General features: G+C 37.4%; 1 protein-coding gene and 1 long non-coding RNA gene across 3 annotated transcripts; one reads left to right on the top strand and one right to left on the bottom strand.

Moving 5' to 3' along the window:
* Positions 1-209: 209 nt before the first annotated feature.
* Positions 210-2,169, bottom strand: LOC112180831 (autophagy-related protein 8f). 2 transcript variants are annotated; one of them, XM_024319389.2, is made up of 6 exons: positions 2,015-2,169; positions 1,556-1,597; positions 1,376-1,431; positions 1,012-1,064; positions 639-757; positions 210-540 (listed from the first exon to the last, which is right to left on the bottom strand). In XM_024319389.2, the coding sequence occupies exons 2-6, from the start codon at positions 1,590-1,592 to the stop codon at positions 437-439; spliced, it is 369 nt and encodes a 122-aa protein (XP_024175157.1). In that variant the 5' UTR covers positions 1,593-1,597; positions 2,015-2,169; the 3' UTR covers positions 210-436. The 2 variants fall into 2 exon arrangements, with proteins under 2 accessions (XP_024175157.1, XP_024175158.1); XM_024319390.2 differs by having other exon boundaries at positions 1,556-1,594; positions 2,015-2,164.
* Positions 2,170-9,913: 7,744 nt separating this feature from the next.
* Positions 9,914-13,530, top strand: LOC112175458. The gene is made up of 2 exons (XR_002926458.2): positions 9,914-10,317; positions 13,154-13,530. It is a non-coding gene; the product is annotated as an uncharacterized LOC112175458 (long non-coding RNA).
* The last annotated feature ends 2,736 nt before the right edge of the window (positions 13,531-16,266 follow it).

Below are 16,266 nucleotides of genomic sequence, written 5' to 3' on the forward strand. Positions count from 1 at the left end.
AATAAAGGCAGTGAGTGCGGGACAAGGAACCCAGAATAAGTCTACAACAGCAATAACACAGTCATTATTCATAAATCCCATTGAATATTCATTTGACAAGCAAGGATGCAGCAACAAATAAGTTTTTGTCCAATTCACATGTACCGTCTTATGTGCTTTAAAACTTTGGAGAAAATCAAACCCACACATAACCATGATCCATCCAAAACTGGAACTAAAACAGAGATCTTCATTGATAATTACGAATAGCAAACAAGCAATGAGTTAAACCGAGAACTTAGAAATTATTTACAGTATGCAACTATACAATTTTTCACCATTTAATAAACAGGTGTTTATGAAGTAGGCATAACAAGTTAATAACTGAAGCATCAGAACAGGAGATGGAGACGGCACTGGAAGAAAGATGGGTTGTTGGTATCCAAATAATCAAGGGCTAACTTGGGATCTGGGAACCGAATGTGTTCTCACCGCTGTAAGTGACATAGAGAAACCCATCCTCATCCTTCTTCTCTTCATATATGGCAGACATAATTGCCCCTGCAAACAGAGAGAGCAGTTAATGGTGGAGCATAATCAATCAAAAGGTCCAAGCAAGATAACACCCTCCTCTAAATGAAAATATCACATGAATTTACCCGTTGGTGGAAGAACATTGTCCACGAATATAAAGATTGCCTTCTCTGCACTTAATTTAATCCTTTTGCGGATGACATAAACAAATTGTCCTACAGTTAGATCAGCCGGAACAAGGTACCTGTATGTAATTTTACGATCAGCCCATAGTTAACGAAAGAAAAATGAAGAAGACCATCACCCCACAAATAAAAATACCCTACTTTCGCCTTTGCAAGAATATATGAATGAAGAGACAGCATTTTTTCCAAAACCGGAAAGATGTCAAGTTTGTTAGTATTGACCAAATAGAAGATCAAAATATGCATAAACAAGCAGCAAAACTAAACCAGGAAATGCAGCAAAAGCACCATCAAGTTATGAAGTAAAGCTTACTTTTTCTTATCAATGTTTGGGATATCACTTCTTTCTGCCTTCTCCACAATCACCTTAAATCATAAGCAAGATATTAGACCAGAAAGCTAAAATAATATATCCTGTCAGTTTTGAGATGCATTTTACTTTCTTATATGATCAAATAAAAGCCCTTCCATCTGCAATCTTCTTGATATAATCTCATTAAAACTGATGATGATGATGATGATGATCATTTACAAGCAGGTAAAGTGCAGGATTATGATATGGTGCAGAAACATCCAAAGTTCAAAACCCACTACAACATAACAAATTCTATACCACGCAATTACATTTTCAATAGTAATTGAAAATGGATAACTGAGTTTCAAATTCAGATTCTTACCGGAATTCTATCAGGGTATTTCTCCCTAATCCTAGCAGCCTCAGCCCTCCTCTTCTCTGAAAACAAACCCAACCGTATATGTTCATAACTTCACTCAATCAAAGTCTTTTCTTGCACATAAACATGATATCTACAAAGCAATAAAAGCTACTCTTGGAGATATAAAAAACTGGGACTCACCAAGATCATGTTCTTGCTTGAAGTAACTCTTTGCCATTCCTGCTGAAATCAACATCCAACATAAGCAACAATAAATAAGAACCTAAACCGATCCGATTCCACATGAAACAGTTCAAAGAAATGTTCTTTATCTGCTGAATTCTCTCCAAAGAATCAAGCATGAGTTATAATCAACAACAACAACAAAATCATCTATGCAATCATCCAGAAAAACAACAAAGTCAAACCCAAAAAATGAAACATAAAATAAAAAAAAAAAAAAATACATGTTAAATTGAAGTACCCAATCAAAATTTGATCCTCCAAGACTCAATCTTTACAGAAAAAACAAGATCATCAGAAGCTAAAATTTTGACCTAAACAAACAACTGGGTCCAACAAGCATCAGTAACAGATTAAATCGACGATACAAGACACTAACTTTTACAGGAAACAAAAGAGAGAGAAAAGGAAAATTACCCAGATGAAAATGGAAGTCTGAAGACAAACCCAGAAGAAAATGAGAAACAAGAAGGGAACTTTGTGATGAGAAAGTCCGCAAAATCCCGTGTTGGGTTAGTTGACGATGATAAAATACAGAGTGGGAGGCTTTGCTTGCTTTTTTTCCTACTTATATAGAAAATCTTGTCGTATTTATCCAATTATTAAAAACAAAACAAAATTGTTTTTTTTTTTGTTTTAGTTTTATCCGTCTCTGGTTTATTGTTCATACGTGGCAACATGTATGATTGAGCCCAGCGGGGCCCACTGTAACAGGGTCTAAAGAGAAGGTATTCATTGCCAAACTATGATTGGTTTCTGGAACATCCTTGCCGGCGGGTTCCACCTTTCTTTGATTTTGGCCGTCGATTATTCTTGGTGGACACTCTTGTTAAGTTTGACGGTTGTGATCTGGTATGTGATGGGTTGTGTACGATTGTTAATGTGGCGCGATGTCTAGGATCATATATAAAATGAGAATATGCCAGAGTTATCTTTTACAACGACATCATGTCCTTACTTCTCTGTTCTCTCCTAGTTGAATATTAGGTATATATCTAGAGTTAAATTTACCAGGCCTCGTTTGGTTCGAAAATTGGAAAGTAATTCATTTGTCTTTTCCATAAGAAGGGAAATGAAATTTCCGAAAAACTTTCCATTCTGATGTTTGGTAACGTAAGGAAAGTTGTTAAAAAGTCTGTAATTAATGCAATAAAATAATGTATTGTGAATAATAAATGCAAAGAAATAATAGAGGAAAGTGATTCATTTGAAATATGGAATGAACCATTTTCCCCCGATTTTCTTTTGCTTCAGGAAAGCATTTCCTTTCCTTTTGCATACCAGACGTAAGAAATGAACAATTTTCTTTTCTCGATGCTTACTTTCCCCGAACCAAACGAGGCATAAGTGCTTCAACTTTTTTGCGCAGTGATATCCAACTATTGAAAACAATCAATGTGATATCAGGATTCCACTCTCGTACACAATTAATGTGCTTCATAATTTTGGAGGTAGTCTAACTCTCTCGAACTTCTCTATCTCGAAAACCCTAAAGGTCGGAGGCAGCTTCAACTAAGTGATCGCTCTCGTCCGACGGAGGCTATGGTAGTTGGGTTGACCTTTTGGCCTCACCAATGACTCTTGGTCTGCTGCTGGACAGGGATTGCTGCTAGCGTTCCAGAGGCTCTGGTATGGGGTTTGTCACACCCTAACCCGGAAAACTGCCAATTTTTTTTTTTTTCAGAGTAAGGGTGTGAATAGCTTTTAATTGTCAAAGATAAGAAACACTTTGGCAAATAAAAACTATATTAAAAAAAATGAGAATCAGAAGTGACTTGTGGTTGAACTCTTTATTACATAAGTAAGTACTTACAAGAGAAACAAAAGCAAGCTTAGGAAATAAGCTTTATTGTACAAAGATAAATCAAAACAGTAAACTAAAAATTTATTTCTCCTTCTCCTACTCCCAGATTTCCAGAAATTAAATTCTAACCCTCAATAGCATGATATGCACAATATCATAAAAGGGGTGAGCTTAAAGCTCAGTAGAGCAAACCTCAAACATATAATTAGTGATGATGCAATACAGAAAATAACTTCTTATACTCTGATTGTTAGTAATCTTGTACTAATCTCGGTCACCAGTGTCTTCTTGCCAAACATTAGATCGTTTTATCAATAATAATTGAAGGGGCTTCTCTCCCCAAGTGTATATACCATTGGCTGACTTTGCTGGTCCCTTACGAGTATTAGACTCAACTACACAACCATTTTTACTCTTTCTTCAAGCTAGGATTAGATAAAACAACATGATAATGAACTAAACAAATATTTTACACAACATAAACAATCTGATCAGTAGCAAATATCACTCAAAATCACATCAATAGACTGATATAATCAAACTTGAGGTTCCCCAAAACTTCCCCTACCTTAAACCTGGTTTAGTAAAGCTGAGGCTTTGTTTCCAAACCTCTCAAAGCTTGTTTTCTGGACTTTGCTAACTCTAGAGTCTCTAAATTGTTTTCTGCTATGTTTTCTCCCTTGTGTTTCTTACTGCAGGTAAAGGCCTTTTTATACTAGAAGATGAAATCATGAGAACCTATATGTAGACTAGCCACCTCCTGCTTAGCTCAGTCAGTTAGATAAACATTAAGAGAAGCTTATTGCCACCTCCTGCTTAGAAAAAACATCTGAAAGTTATCCCAAACTGCCAGCTCCTGCTTTGAGCTTGTTGCCCAAGTTTTAAGCTGCTCTAAGAGCAGCCACTTGCTTCACACACTTAACTTTAAGTCTGTAGGTTCTTAATTGTGGGTAGAAGTGTGTACACATGTGTTTCTAATAAGCTGCTAGGTGACTCAGCAGTTAAATAAAACAAATAACATTCCAGATTTTTTTTCTTCTTCTTCTTCTAATGTGTTTTTGTGCATGTGTTGCAGGTTTTAATTGAACTTCCAGCTAAAGAAAAATCAAGAAGAAGGAGCATAATAAGCCAAGCATTTGCTGGAAAATTTTGCACTTTTGCAAAATGTAATGGCAGCAAGTCAAGAAAGTTATAAGTACAAAACATAAATAAGAAATTGATGTATTGTGCCATTTGGAAACATGTATTAATGTAAATATAGTACTTGTAGCTATCTATGTAACCTTTATTGAAACCTAAGCACAAGTTGTATTTTTTTCTTTTCTTTTCTTTTTGACAAAGAATGTAAACAGGTTAATATTTGCTTTTGTTTGTAAGAAACACTTGTGTTCTACTCTAGCATTTTGTTAACAAAAGCTAGTTGGTTTTATAAAAACAAATAAACCAAAATCAGCAGGGATCAAACAATTCATCATTCATGACCCCATACACAAATCTAGACCCTCTATATTTGATCATTCTTTTGCCAAAACAAATAAGTATATAGCTATAATTAGTTTAGAAGTAGAGTAAACTAGACTAATTAACTTAAATAGAGTTCAAGTCTTCACAATCTATCCTCCTAAAAAAAATTTCGTCCTCGAAATTTAGATCATACCGGGATTTAGAAGAGTTCAGGGTATTTCTTGCGTAGTTCAGTCTCTAGTTCCCATGTGGCTTCCTCTATATTCCCATGTTTCCAAAGTACTTTGACCAATGGAATAGTCTTTGTTCGAAGTACTTGCTCTTTATGATCCAATATTCGTATTGGTCTATTCTCAAATGATAATTCTTCATCTAACTCAAGTTCACTCCAATTCAAAATATGGGATGGGTCTGGATGATACTTTCGAAGCATAGAGACATGAAACACATCATGAATGCCTGAAAGTTGAGGGGGTAATGCCAACTTGTAAGCTACTTCTCCGATCCTTTCTAGAATTTCAAAAGGTCCAATAAACCTTGGTGATAGCTTTCCGGACTGTCCAAACCTTTTGATTCCCTTGCGAGGTGATACCTTTAGAAATACATGATCACCAATACTGAATTCCAACGGCCTCCTTCTCTGATCCGCATAACTCTTTTGTCTACTTTGGGAAGTTAACAAATGTTGCTTGATCAATTTTATCTTTTCGGTGGTCTCTTGCACCAAATCGGGTCCTAATAAAATTGTTTCACCTACTTCCGTCCAACATAAAGGTGATCTACAAGGCCTTCCATATAATGCTTCATAAGGTGCCATTCCTATACTTGATTGAAAACTGTTGTTGTAAGCAAATTCTGCTAATGGTAGATGATCTTCCCAACTTCCATGAAAATCTAGGACACATGACCGTAGCATATCTTCCAAAATTTGAATGGTCCTTTCTGACTGGCCGTCAGTCTGAGGATGAAATGCAGTACTAAAGTGCAACTCAGTTCTGAGTGCATTTTGTAAGCTTTCCCAAAGTTGTGAGGTGAACTTGGAATCTCTATCAGATGTGATTGAAATAGGAGTCCCATGTAGTCTCACTATCTCATTTATATATAGCTTAGCAAGTGTCTCTGTAGAATCTGTCGTCTTAACTGGTATAAAATGTGCAGACTTGGTTAATCGATCCACAATCACCCATATGGCATCCCGACTTCTCTGAGAACGTGGTAACCCAGTCACAAAATCCATGGTGATGTGATCCCATTTCCACTCAGCTACTGGTAGTGGTTGAAGTGTTCCTGCTGGTTTTTGATGTTCCGCTTTAACTTGTTGACATATAAGACATTTTTCCACAAAAATAGCAATGTCCTTCTTCATACTACTCCACCAAAATTGACGACGTAAGTCATGATACATCTTTGTGCCTCCTGGATGAATAGTATATGTTGCATGATGAGCTTCACGAAGCACTTGATTTCTCAATTCCAAGATTTCAGGTACAAATAATCTTCCCCAATATCTTAGACCTTTATCTTCTTTAAGAGTCCATCCTTCCGGTCCATTTCCTTTTGCAATTTGTTCTCGAATGGATTTAGATGTAGCATCATTTTGTTGACCTTCAATGATGGTTGTCATCAAGATTGGTCTTGTAGCTAAATTATAAATGAAAGTAATGCCCTTTCGCGTGTGTACGAACAATTCGTACTCGCAAATTGGTTCAATCATTTTCCACTTTTGAATTTGTAGTCCTGCCACAAGTCTTTTCCTACTAAGAGCATCTGCTACTGCATTGGCTTTTCCAGGATGATAATGTAATCCAAAGTCATAATCCTCCAAATACTCCATCCAACGTCGTTGTCTTAAGTTAAGTTCTTTCTGAGTGAAAAGATATTTCAAACTTTTATGATCAGAGTAAAGCTCAAATCTTTCACCATAAAGATAGTGTCGCCAAGTCTTCAAAGCATGAACAATAGCTGCTAATTCCAAATCATGCGTTGGATAATTCCTCTCATGCGTCTTTAGTTGACGAGAAGCATATGCCACTACTCTATCAGATTGCATTAATACACATCCCAATCCGCATAATGATGCATCGGTGTATACTACATACCCTACACCATGTTTAGGAATGATTAACACTGGAGCAGTAGTCAAACGAGTCTTCAACTCTTGGAATGATTCTTCACATGCATTGGTCCAAATAAATGGAACTCCTTTTTGTGTTAGCTTCGTCATTGGAGCAGCCAAGCGAGAAAAATTCTTTATAAATCTTCTATAGTATCCTGCTAAGCCTAAAAACTTCTTATCTCTGAGACATTCTTTGGTTGACTCCAATTTTGTATCGCCTCAACCTTGGAAGAATCCACTGCAATGCCTTCATTTGAAATCACATGTCCTAAGAACTTCACTTCAGTTAACCAGAATTCACATTTGCTGAACTTAGCAAATAATTGATGTTCCTTCAATGTCTGTAAAATGGTAGATAAGTGTTCTGCATGCTCTGCTTTGGATCTTGAATAGATGAGGATGTCATCAATGAACACAATTACAAATTGATCCAAGTAAGGTCGAAATATTCGGTTCATCAAATCCATGAATGCCGCGGGAGCATTTGTTAAACCGAAAGGCATGACCAAAAACTCATAGTGTCCATACCTGGATCTGAAAGCTGTCTTTTGTATGTCTTCCGCTTTCACTCGAAGCTGATGATACCCAGAACGAAGATCAATCTTTGAGAAAAATTGGGAACCTTTTAACTGATCAAAAAGGTCATCGATCCTCGGAAGTGGATACCTATTTTTCACAGTAACTCTGTTTAATTGACGATAGTCAATGCACATTCTAAGAGTCCCATCTTTCTTCTTCACAAACAGAGTGGGTGCTCCCCAAGGCGAGGCACTCGGTCGAATAAAGCCCTTACTCTGTAGCTCCTCAATTTGTAATTTCAATTCCTTCAATTCTCTTGGAGCCATGCGATATGGAGGTATTGAAACAGGTGTTGTGCCGGGATAAACTTCAATGGAAAATTCCACTTCCCGTTCCGGTGGTAATCTGGACAGATCTTCTGGAAATACGTCAACAAAGTCTTTAACCACTGGGATGAGGTCTATTGTGGTTGTAGTGATCTCCTCACTCCACAAGTGCGCAATCATTCTTAAATAACCACAACTTCTAGTGTCCAAGAGTAATTCAGGTCTAATCATGTCCTTATCTCCCTGAAACGTAAATGTCTCACCTTCACAGGTACATAATGTTACCCTCTTTCTACCACAATCAAAGATTGCTTGGTATTTTGGGAGCCAATCCATTCCCAATATAACATCATATTCTAACATTTCCATCATCATCAAATCACAGATAAGAATATGATTGGAAATCTCTATTATGCAAGATCGACATATTTTATCGACTTTTATGCTACCACCCCAGGGAGATCCAATTATAAAAGATGACCTCATGAATTCAGACTCTAGTTCAAGGATGGAAGCAAAAGACATAGATATGAAAGAGTGTGTTGCACCAGGATCAAATAATACCCAAGCACAAGTGTTAAATACTAGGAGTGTACCTTCAACCACCGCATTATTAGTTTGATCTACCACTTGGCCTACAGCATATACTCGACCTTGATTGAGTTGTCCTGGCCTCCGCCCTCCAACAGGTGCCTTAGGTCTATTTGGCGCAAATGGTCCACCTTGTCGTTGTACTTGTTGCCCAGTTGGTGGTCTCTGCCAGTTCTGTTGAGGTTGAAACGGAGCATGTTGCTGCGCAGGTCGGAACTGAGGTTGCTGCATTAGTGGTGCATGATATGCTTGATTCTGTGGGCAATGTTTATGAACATGTCCCCTTTGCCCACAATGATAACAACTTCGTGTATCTTGGAGCATCCTAAATGGTTTTTGTTGTCGAAATTGAGAGTTACCAAAATTTTGGCGCTTGTTGTTTCTTTGTCCTCCATTTGGTTGTCGAGTCTCCCAGATTCTCTTAGTCTCATTAAGATTCTGTTCAGCTATAAGCGCTCGGTCCACCACCTCGGCGTACCTTTCCAGCTTAAGAATTGACACCTTTTCCTTAATAATAGGCCTCAGACCATCTTGAAACCGTTTTGCTTTGGTAAGTTCAGTTGAAATCATGGTTGGTGCAAATCGCATAAGTTCTTCAAACTTAGCCTGGTATTCAGCCACAGATAGGTCACGCTGAAGAAGATTTATAAATTCTCGAACTTTCATTCCTCTCACAGTGTCTGGAAAATATTTTTCCAAAAAAATGTTCTCAAATGCAGACCAGGTGGTGATTTCAGTGTTTGGCATGCTTAAGATCGATTCCCACCAATGATATGCTTGTCCTTCCAGATAAGTACAAGCGATAATGACTTTCAAATCTTCAGGAACTCTTTGGTTATTCATACTCCTTGTAATCTGACGTAGCCATTCCTCAGCCATCATAGGATCCATTTTGCCTTTAAATACTGGTGGTCGAGATTTCCGAAATTCTCCTTGAATCCTCATGACTCGACTTCCAGTATCTTCTTGGTGGTTATTATTTCCTCCCCTAATGGCATTTGCCATATCTTGAATGGCAGCTATAACTGCAGAGTTGCTATCTTCATGTTGTTCTTCCATCTCAGCTATCTTAACTCAAGGAAAATTGAGATCGCTTAGTATTCTAATAATAAACTTAATTTTACGTCTAAACGAAAATAGACAAATATTTCATAACCAAGTACATACATAATAATAAGATGTCTGGTATTATAAAGCATGACAAAATTATTTAACCGACCAACTTATAAGTATGCTCCGTGAAAATATATCTATATATATATATATATATATTGAGTTACCAATAAATAACTTAGAAGATAAATATATACTAACCAAGGTAATATTCAATTTATGTGGTATAATTGTAATCCAAGAAAAATTGAAAGATTTAATGCTAAAGGAAAGGTGACAGCCGCTGTCTTCTTTGTAGCCTAGTGGTATTGAGTCATTTTCAATCTCCACTAGATGCAAGGTTCGACTGGCACACATATATACACATACATATTCTCAAAGATCACAGCCACCTGTTGCAAACATGAGTATAAAGAATAATATTCACTTAATAACTAAAAAGATAAAGAAAACAGTTGGTCTAGGTAAGGTAAGGAAAGGATAGATCTACTCCCGACCTCCCCTTCTCTTTGGTCAAACCCAAAAACTGGCCACAGCAATTTCCTACCCTTTTTAACTCTAGAATTTGATTCTTGCCCAGAATTCTTGCATCCTTTTACCCATTGAGAGTTATCTAATCGTTTACCCAGACAATTTCTCCACCAAATTGATGAACAAAAGGTCAAAGACGATGGAGGAGAGGCTCCAATCCAGGGTTCCTATGATACTTAGCCATACTTGTCGCCGTCGACGCCTACCGGAGCTTCCACCCAAGACATGCATCCTCTCAGAACGCCGATAGCTTCTGGTAATCTTTCTTCTTCATGGTTTTGAAATTCTTTTTGGTTAATAGTCATGTTATCTCTCTTGATTTAAATACTAGTGTAAGAAAAATTGTAGGAAGAACTAGTCAAGTATTACCGAATTCATATGCAAATCGATATGGCTAGCTACTTTCACAATGATACAACTATCTGAAAATAAAGTCTGAAAATGGTATACTTTGTTGGAAAGTTAAGAATGTTTTTGTTCAGTTTGTGAACAAGTCTGAATAAGGGAAACTATCAAAAACAAATGAAACAAACAGAAACATAGTATGAATTTGAAAAAATTTCCTGATGCAGACCCTCAACTTCGAAAAATCATAACTTACACTAGAAAACTCCTTTTCATGAGATATCAATTTTAAAATGATCTTTTAGATGTCTACTGAAACTTTCATGAAGACACCAAATTCAAATATCCAGCCAAAATGTACAGTTTTTTGTAAGAAGATAACTGGGTCAAAAAACTACAGAATACAGACTTTGGTCTTTTAGCCTTGAAATTAACCACCGAATCTTAAATGAAATTGTATGAAATTATATAAATATTAGGCCTAAAGTATAAGCTTTCAACACATGCAAATGGTTTTTCAAATGAAAGTCTAGATCAAAAGGCTATGGTTGCTCAAAGTTGACTAAATACATAGTGTAAATACAGTAGAAACCCTTTCTTTCTTTTTTTCATTTTTTTTTCTTTAGGTTGACATGAAGCTGCCTTGCAAACATATATTTCTACTTACTCAAAATAAAATAAAAAATACTTATAGGACTTGTCGGAAAACTAACATACCATTAGTACATATTGTTCTTATCATACTTATACAAACATTAAAGCTTAAACTTCCAACAGAAATAAACAAAGAGTCAGCTCCCCCTTTTATTCTATTTATACTACCTCCCTCCAGACTTCTACTTCATAGGTTCTCCATTAGTTAACGGTGTGGTATAGCCGGAGTTTCATTCAAAGGGGGTGGGTAGTTTGTTGAGTTCACTGATTCAGAATGGAGGAATAAATCTGGTAGGTTGGCTCCAGCATAAATTCCAGCTATAGGGATTGGTATTGGCACAGCAATGTTTGGTGCAGCCCCATTTGGTACCTGCACTTGAGGTGCACGTAATATATTCTCCCTCACCATGTTCCTTGTATAGCGGTAATCAGCCTCATTTTCCTCCAAGGTCATTGCTCCAACAACAATGTCAAAGTGAGCTCTTAATCGATACCGCACCAACTCTCTTTGTGCTTCTGCAGGGAAACGCTGCCTTGTAGTACTAACTTGGTGAACCATGGATGCCAAAAAGTTTCTAGAGTCCACAGATATGGCCACCTCATATGCCCCCAAGTTTAAAGGTCTTGCCCCTTGGGGTCCAATGTGGAATCCTCTCCAACTGTCCATACTCTCTGAAGGTTCCATCTAATTCAAGAAACTTGCAGCTTTAGTTAAGAAAATAAATTTATAACACCATATACCCAAAATCATCCCATTCCAAAAAAAAAAATTCAAGATTGTTGCTGTAGCTATAAAGATCAGTTCCTATTCTTAGTCTTATGACCTGGTAAACACTAGGCTTTGATACCACTTTGTCACACCCTAACCCGGAAAACTGCCAATTTTTTTTTTTTTCAGAGTAAGGGTGTGAATAGCTTTTAATTGTCAAAGATAAGAAACACTTTGGCAAATAAAAACTATATTAAAAAAAATGAGAATCAGAAGTGACTTGTGGTTGAACTCTTTATTACATAAGTAAGTACTTACAAGAGAAACAAAAGCAAGCTTAGGAAATAAGCTTTATTGTACAAAGATAAATCAAAACAGTAAACTAAAAATTTATTTCTCCTTCTCCTACTCCCAGATTTCCAGAAATTAAATTCTAACCCTCAATAGCATGATATGCACAATATCATAAAAGGGGTGAGCTTAAAGCTCAGTAGAGCAAACCTCAAACATATAATTAGTGATGATGCAATACAGAAAATAACTTCTTATACTCTGATTGTTAGTAATCTTGTACTAATCTCGGTCACCAGTGTCTTCTTGCCAAACATTAGATCGTTTTATCAATAATAATTGAAGGGGCTTCTCTCCCCAAGTGTATATACCATTGGCTGACTTTGCTGGTCCCTTACGAGTATTAGACTCAACTACACAACCATTTTTACTCTTTCTTCAAGCTAGGATTAGATAAAACAACATGATAATGAACTAAACAAATATTTTACACAACATAAACAATCTGATCAGTAGCAAATATCACTCAAAATCACATCAATAGACTGATATAATCAAACTTGAGGTTCCCCAAAACTTCCCCTACCTTAAACCTGGTTTAGTAAAGCTGAGGCTTTGTTTCCAAACCTCTCAAAGCTTGTTTTCTGGACTTTGCTAACTCTAGAGTCTCTAAATTGTTTTCTGCTATGTTTTCTCCCTTGTGTTTCTTACTGCAGGTAAAGGCCTTTTTATACTAGAAGATGAAATCATGAGAACCTATATGTAGACTAGCCACCTCCTGCTTAGCTCAGTCAGTTAGATAAACATTAAGAGCAGCTTATTGCCACCTCCTGCTTAGAAAAAACATCTGAAAGTTATCCCAAACTGCCAGCTCCTGCTTTGAGCTTGTTGCCCAAGTTTTAAGCTGCTCTAAGAGCAGCCACTTGCTTCACACACTTAACTTTAAGTCTGTAGGTTCTTAATTGTGGGTAGAAGTGTGTACACATGTGTTTCTAATAAGCTGCTAGGTGACTCAGCAGTTAAATAAAACAAATAACATTCCAGATTTTTTTTCTTCTTCTTCTTCTAATGTGTTTTTGTGCATGTGTTGCAGGTTTTAATTGAACTTCCAGCTAAAGAAAAATCAAGAAGAAGGAGCATAATAAGCCAAGCATTTGCTGGAAAATTTTGCACTTTTGCAAAATGTAATGGCAGCAAGTCAAGAAAGTTATAAGTACAAAACATAAATAAGAAATTGATGTATTGTGCCATTTGGAAACATGTATTAATGTAAATATAGTACTTGTAGCTATCTATGTAACCTTTATTGAAACCTAAGCACAAGTTGTATTTTTTTCTTTTCTTTTCTTTTTGACAAAGAATGTAAACAGGTTAATATTTGCTTTTGTTTGTAAGAAACACTTGTGTTCTACTCTAGCATTTTGTTAACAAAAGCTAGTTGGTTTTATAAAAACAAATAAACCAAAATCAGCAGGGATCAAACAATTCATCATTCATGACCCCATACACAAATCTAGACCCTCTATATTTGATCATTCTTTTGCCAAAACAAATAAGTATATAGCTATAATTAGTTTAGAAGTAGAGTAAACTAGACTAATTAACTTAAATAGAGTTCAAGTCTTCACAGGGTTGCTCGAAGTTTTGCAAGTGGTTCTGACTCCAGGTCCGATGGAAATCTCTGAGATGCATGCGATGCAGTTATGGTGGGTCTCGGTTGCAGATCGAAGGCGTTGCAAATGCTGAGATTTCGACTTCGATGACGGCGTCGGAACCCGAGGCATTGGGTCATGGCAGTTCGTGGTGACACGATCAGTGGCGGCGAGGTTCCGTGGATGTGTTGGGGATTGCTGCTAGCGTTCCCGAGGCTCTGGTATGGGGGTTGCTTGAAATTTTGCAGGTGGTTTTGACTCCAGGTCCGATGGAAATCTCTAGATGCATGTGGTGCAGTTGTGGTGGGTCTCGGTTGTAGATCGATGGCGTTGCAGATGCTGAGATTTCAACTTCGGCGACGGCGTCGGATCGCGAGGCATTGGGTCATGGAAGTTCGTGGTGACACGATCAATGGCGGCGAGGTTCCGTGGGTGTGTTGGCGTAGTGACGGCAGGAATCTTGGAGGAACAGACGTGGGCACGGTGGCGGCTGAGGACTATTGTGCTTGCTTCACGTGGTTTGGAGATGAAGGTTTGGGCTGGGCCAAACCAGGCCTGTTAGGCTTTGAGTAGGCCTGCTATTAGAGCTTATTTGGACAAAAATTTGTTGGGACAAAAATTTGTTGGGCTAGGGTTTTTTACTCATGGCTCATCCATATGTTTTTAGTTTTGTCTAATTAATATAAATTTTCTTATATTAGGAACCTAGACACTTGTGTGCACTCTAATTATCTCTAGCACCTCTAGCATAGTACCAAAGGAGGATCTCCGCTATCTCTACGTATTTAAATGTACAATGAGTGGGTCTATTTCCATGTACCACTTATAGGTACTACCACTATCTTCTTGTCTGTTGTAAATAACAGCGGAATAGTATGTAACAACCTATTCTGACTTGTGATGAATATACTATTTCCCTTAATTAAAAAAATGTGATATCTGGATTCAATATTTCATATCAACTTAATACTTCCTTCAATCTTCTATTAATGATCCGTTAATACTGATTACATGTCAAACACGTGATTGAACTATCGTATTTTTACTGTTATTGGTTAAAAGAAAATGATAAAATAAAAGATAGTTCTTCTATTCTTAAACTGAATAACAGGGGGAAAAAATAATATAAAGTCCTAAGCCCGGTAAAAAAGAACATACAGTACTAAACCAAATTATCTCTTACAACGCTGTAATAATCCACACTCATTTACCGGGAATTCAATCTCTGAATCCAGAATGAATTAGGTCATCAACTTCCTTGATCTTTCTGCACTGGACATGTATCAACACCCAAAGACTTGATCATGCAACAAAGACTTGCATTTTTAGTAAACAGTCGTTAGACTTCGCCTGTAATCCCTCTATGAAGAAGCATGCTCATTCTCTCAGTGTTACAGTGACATTTGGTCAAGTTTTCTAGAGACAGTCTAGCACCACTAGGTATTCCAATATTGAGGCTATCCAATAAAGAACTAGTAACAAAACTAGGTAGGACTAGGGAGGGTTAATTGGACTCCAAATTGATAAATGAAACATCTAACCATTCAATGTCATGAATAATATTCTAATGGATTAAATATTTGTTACTCCCTATACTTTGCTCTGAAAAACAGTTCAGTCCCTCACCTTTTAAATTAAACAATTTAGTCATTATTCTCTCTAATTCTCACACAACAGGTCTCAGAGTGACTATTATACCCCTCACTTCCTTTTTTATATATTTTTTATTTTTCTCTTTTTTTATTTCAATTTTTTCTGCCTCTCTCTCTCTCTCTCTCTCTCTCTCTCCCCAAATTCGTCTCTGACCTCGAGTTCATCCACATTAATGGCAACCCATTTTCTGTTTAGGGTTGATCGGACCCCCACCTCTCTGACCTGAAATCTCTAATAGCAGAGCTCAAAAACAGTGACATAAAAGCAATTCGACGACTCCAAGCTTGGAGTCAAGGGCCTCGTTGACTCATGTCTCTCCTCCATCCCCCGAATCTTTATCCACCCACTCGTAACATCACACCAATTCCAGCCCACAACCGAACCCGACGCCCAACCAATCCCTACCATGAACCTCTCCAACCTCCACTCTAATCGTCGCTCCGCCGTCATTGACCCATTTAATTTTAACCACCACAGAGTGTTAGATTTGAACAATTCAAGATCTAAGCGGGTTCATACAACACTGGACACAACAAACGACGTCCCGCCGCCTCCTTGCTCTTCACGACGTCTTTTAGGACGCCGGTGTGGAGAAACTCAACTAGACGGTCGGAGTGGGAGGCCCACTGGGCGGAGGAGATGTTAAGGTAGAGGGAGAGATATCCTTTCATCAACGGTGTCAGGAAGTTGGTCTTGGTCTTGGCCTTGTTGCAGTTGAGAGACCTGGCGGCGCCGTCATAGGTGAGAGCTGCCTCCTCCGGCATGTCCAATGTGCCAAACCTTTGTCTTCTTCTACGGTCCAACCCATAGATTTGTTTTTTTTTCCTTTGAATTGTACTAATTGAATTGAGATGATGAATTTACTACCCAAAATATGAATTAGGGGTTTTGTTTTTAGGGA

The sequence above is a fragment of the Rosa chinensis genome, chromosome 7 (genome assembly GCF_002994745.2).
Source record: "Rosa chinensis cultivar Old Blush chromosome 7, RchiOBHm-V2, whole genome shotgun sequence".
NCBI classification, from domain to species: domain Eukaryota; kingdom Viridiplantae; phylum Streptophyta; class Magnoliopsida; order Rosales; family Rosaceae; genus Rosa; species Rosa chinensis.

Coding starts and splice junctions, on each gene's coding strand:
- LOC112180831 (XM_024319389.2), bottom strand. CDS start 1,592: ATGGCAAAGAGTTACTTCAAGCAAGAACATGATCTTG. Junction 758..1,011: donor CCAAACATTGATAAGAAAAA/GTAAGCTTTACT, acceptor AATTACATACAG/GTACCTTGTTCCGGCTGATC. Junction 541..638: donor CAATGTTCTTCCACCAACGG/GTAAATTCATGT, acceptor CTCTGTTTGCAG/GGGCAATTATGTCTGCCATA.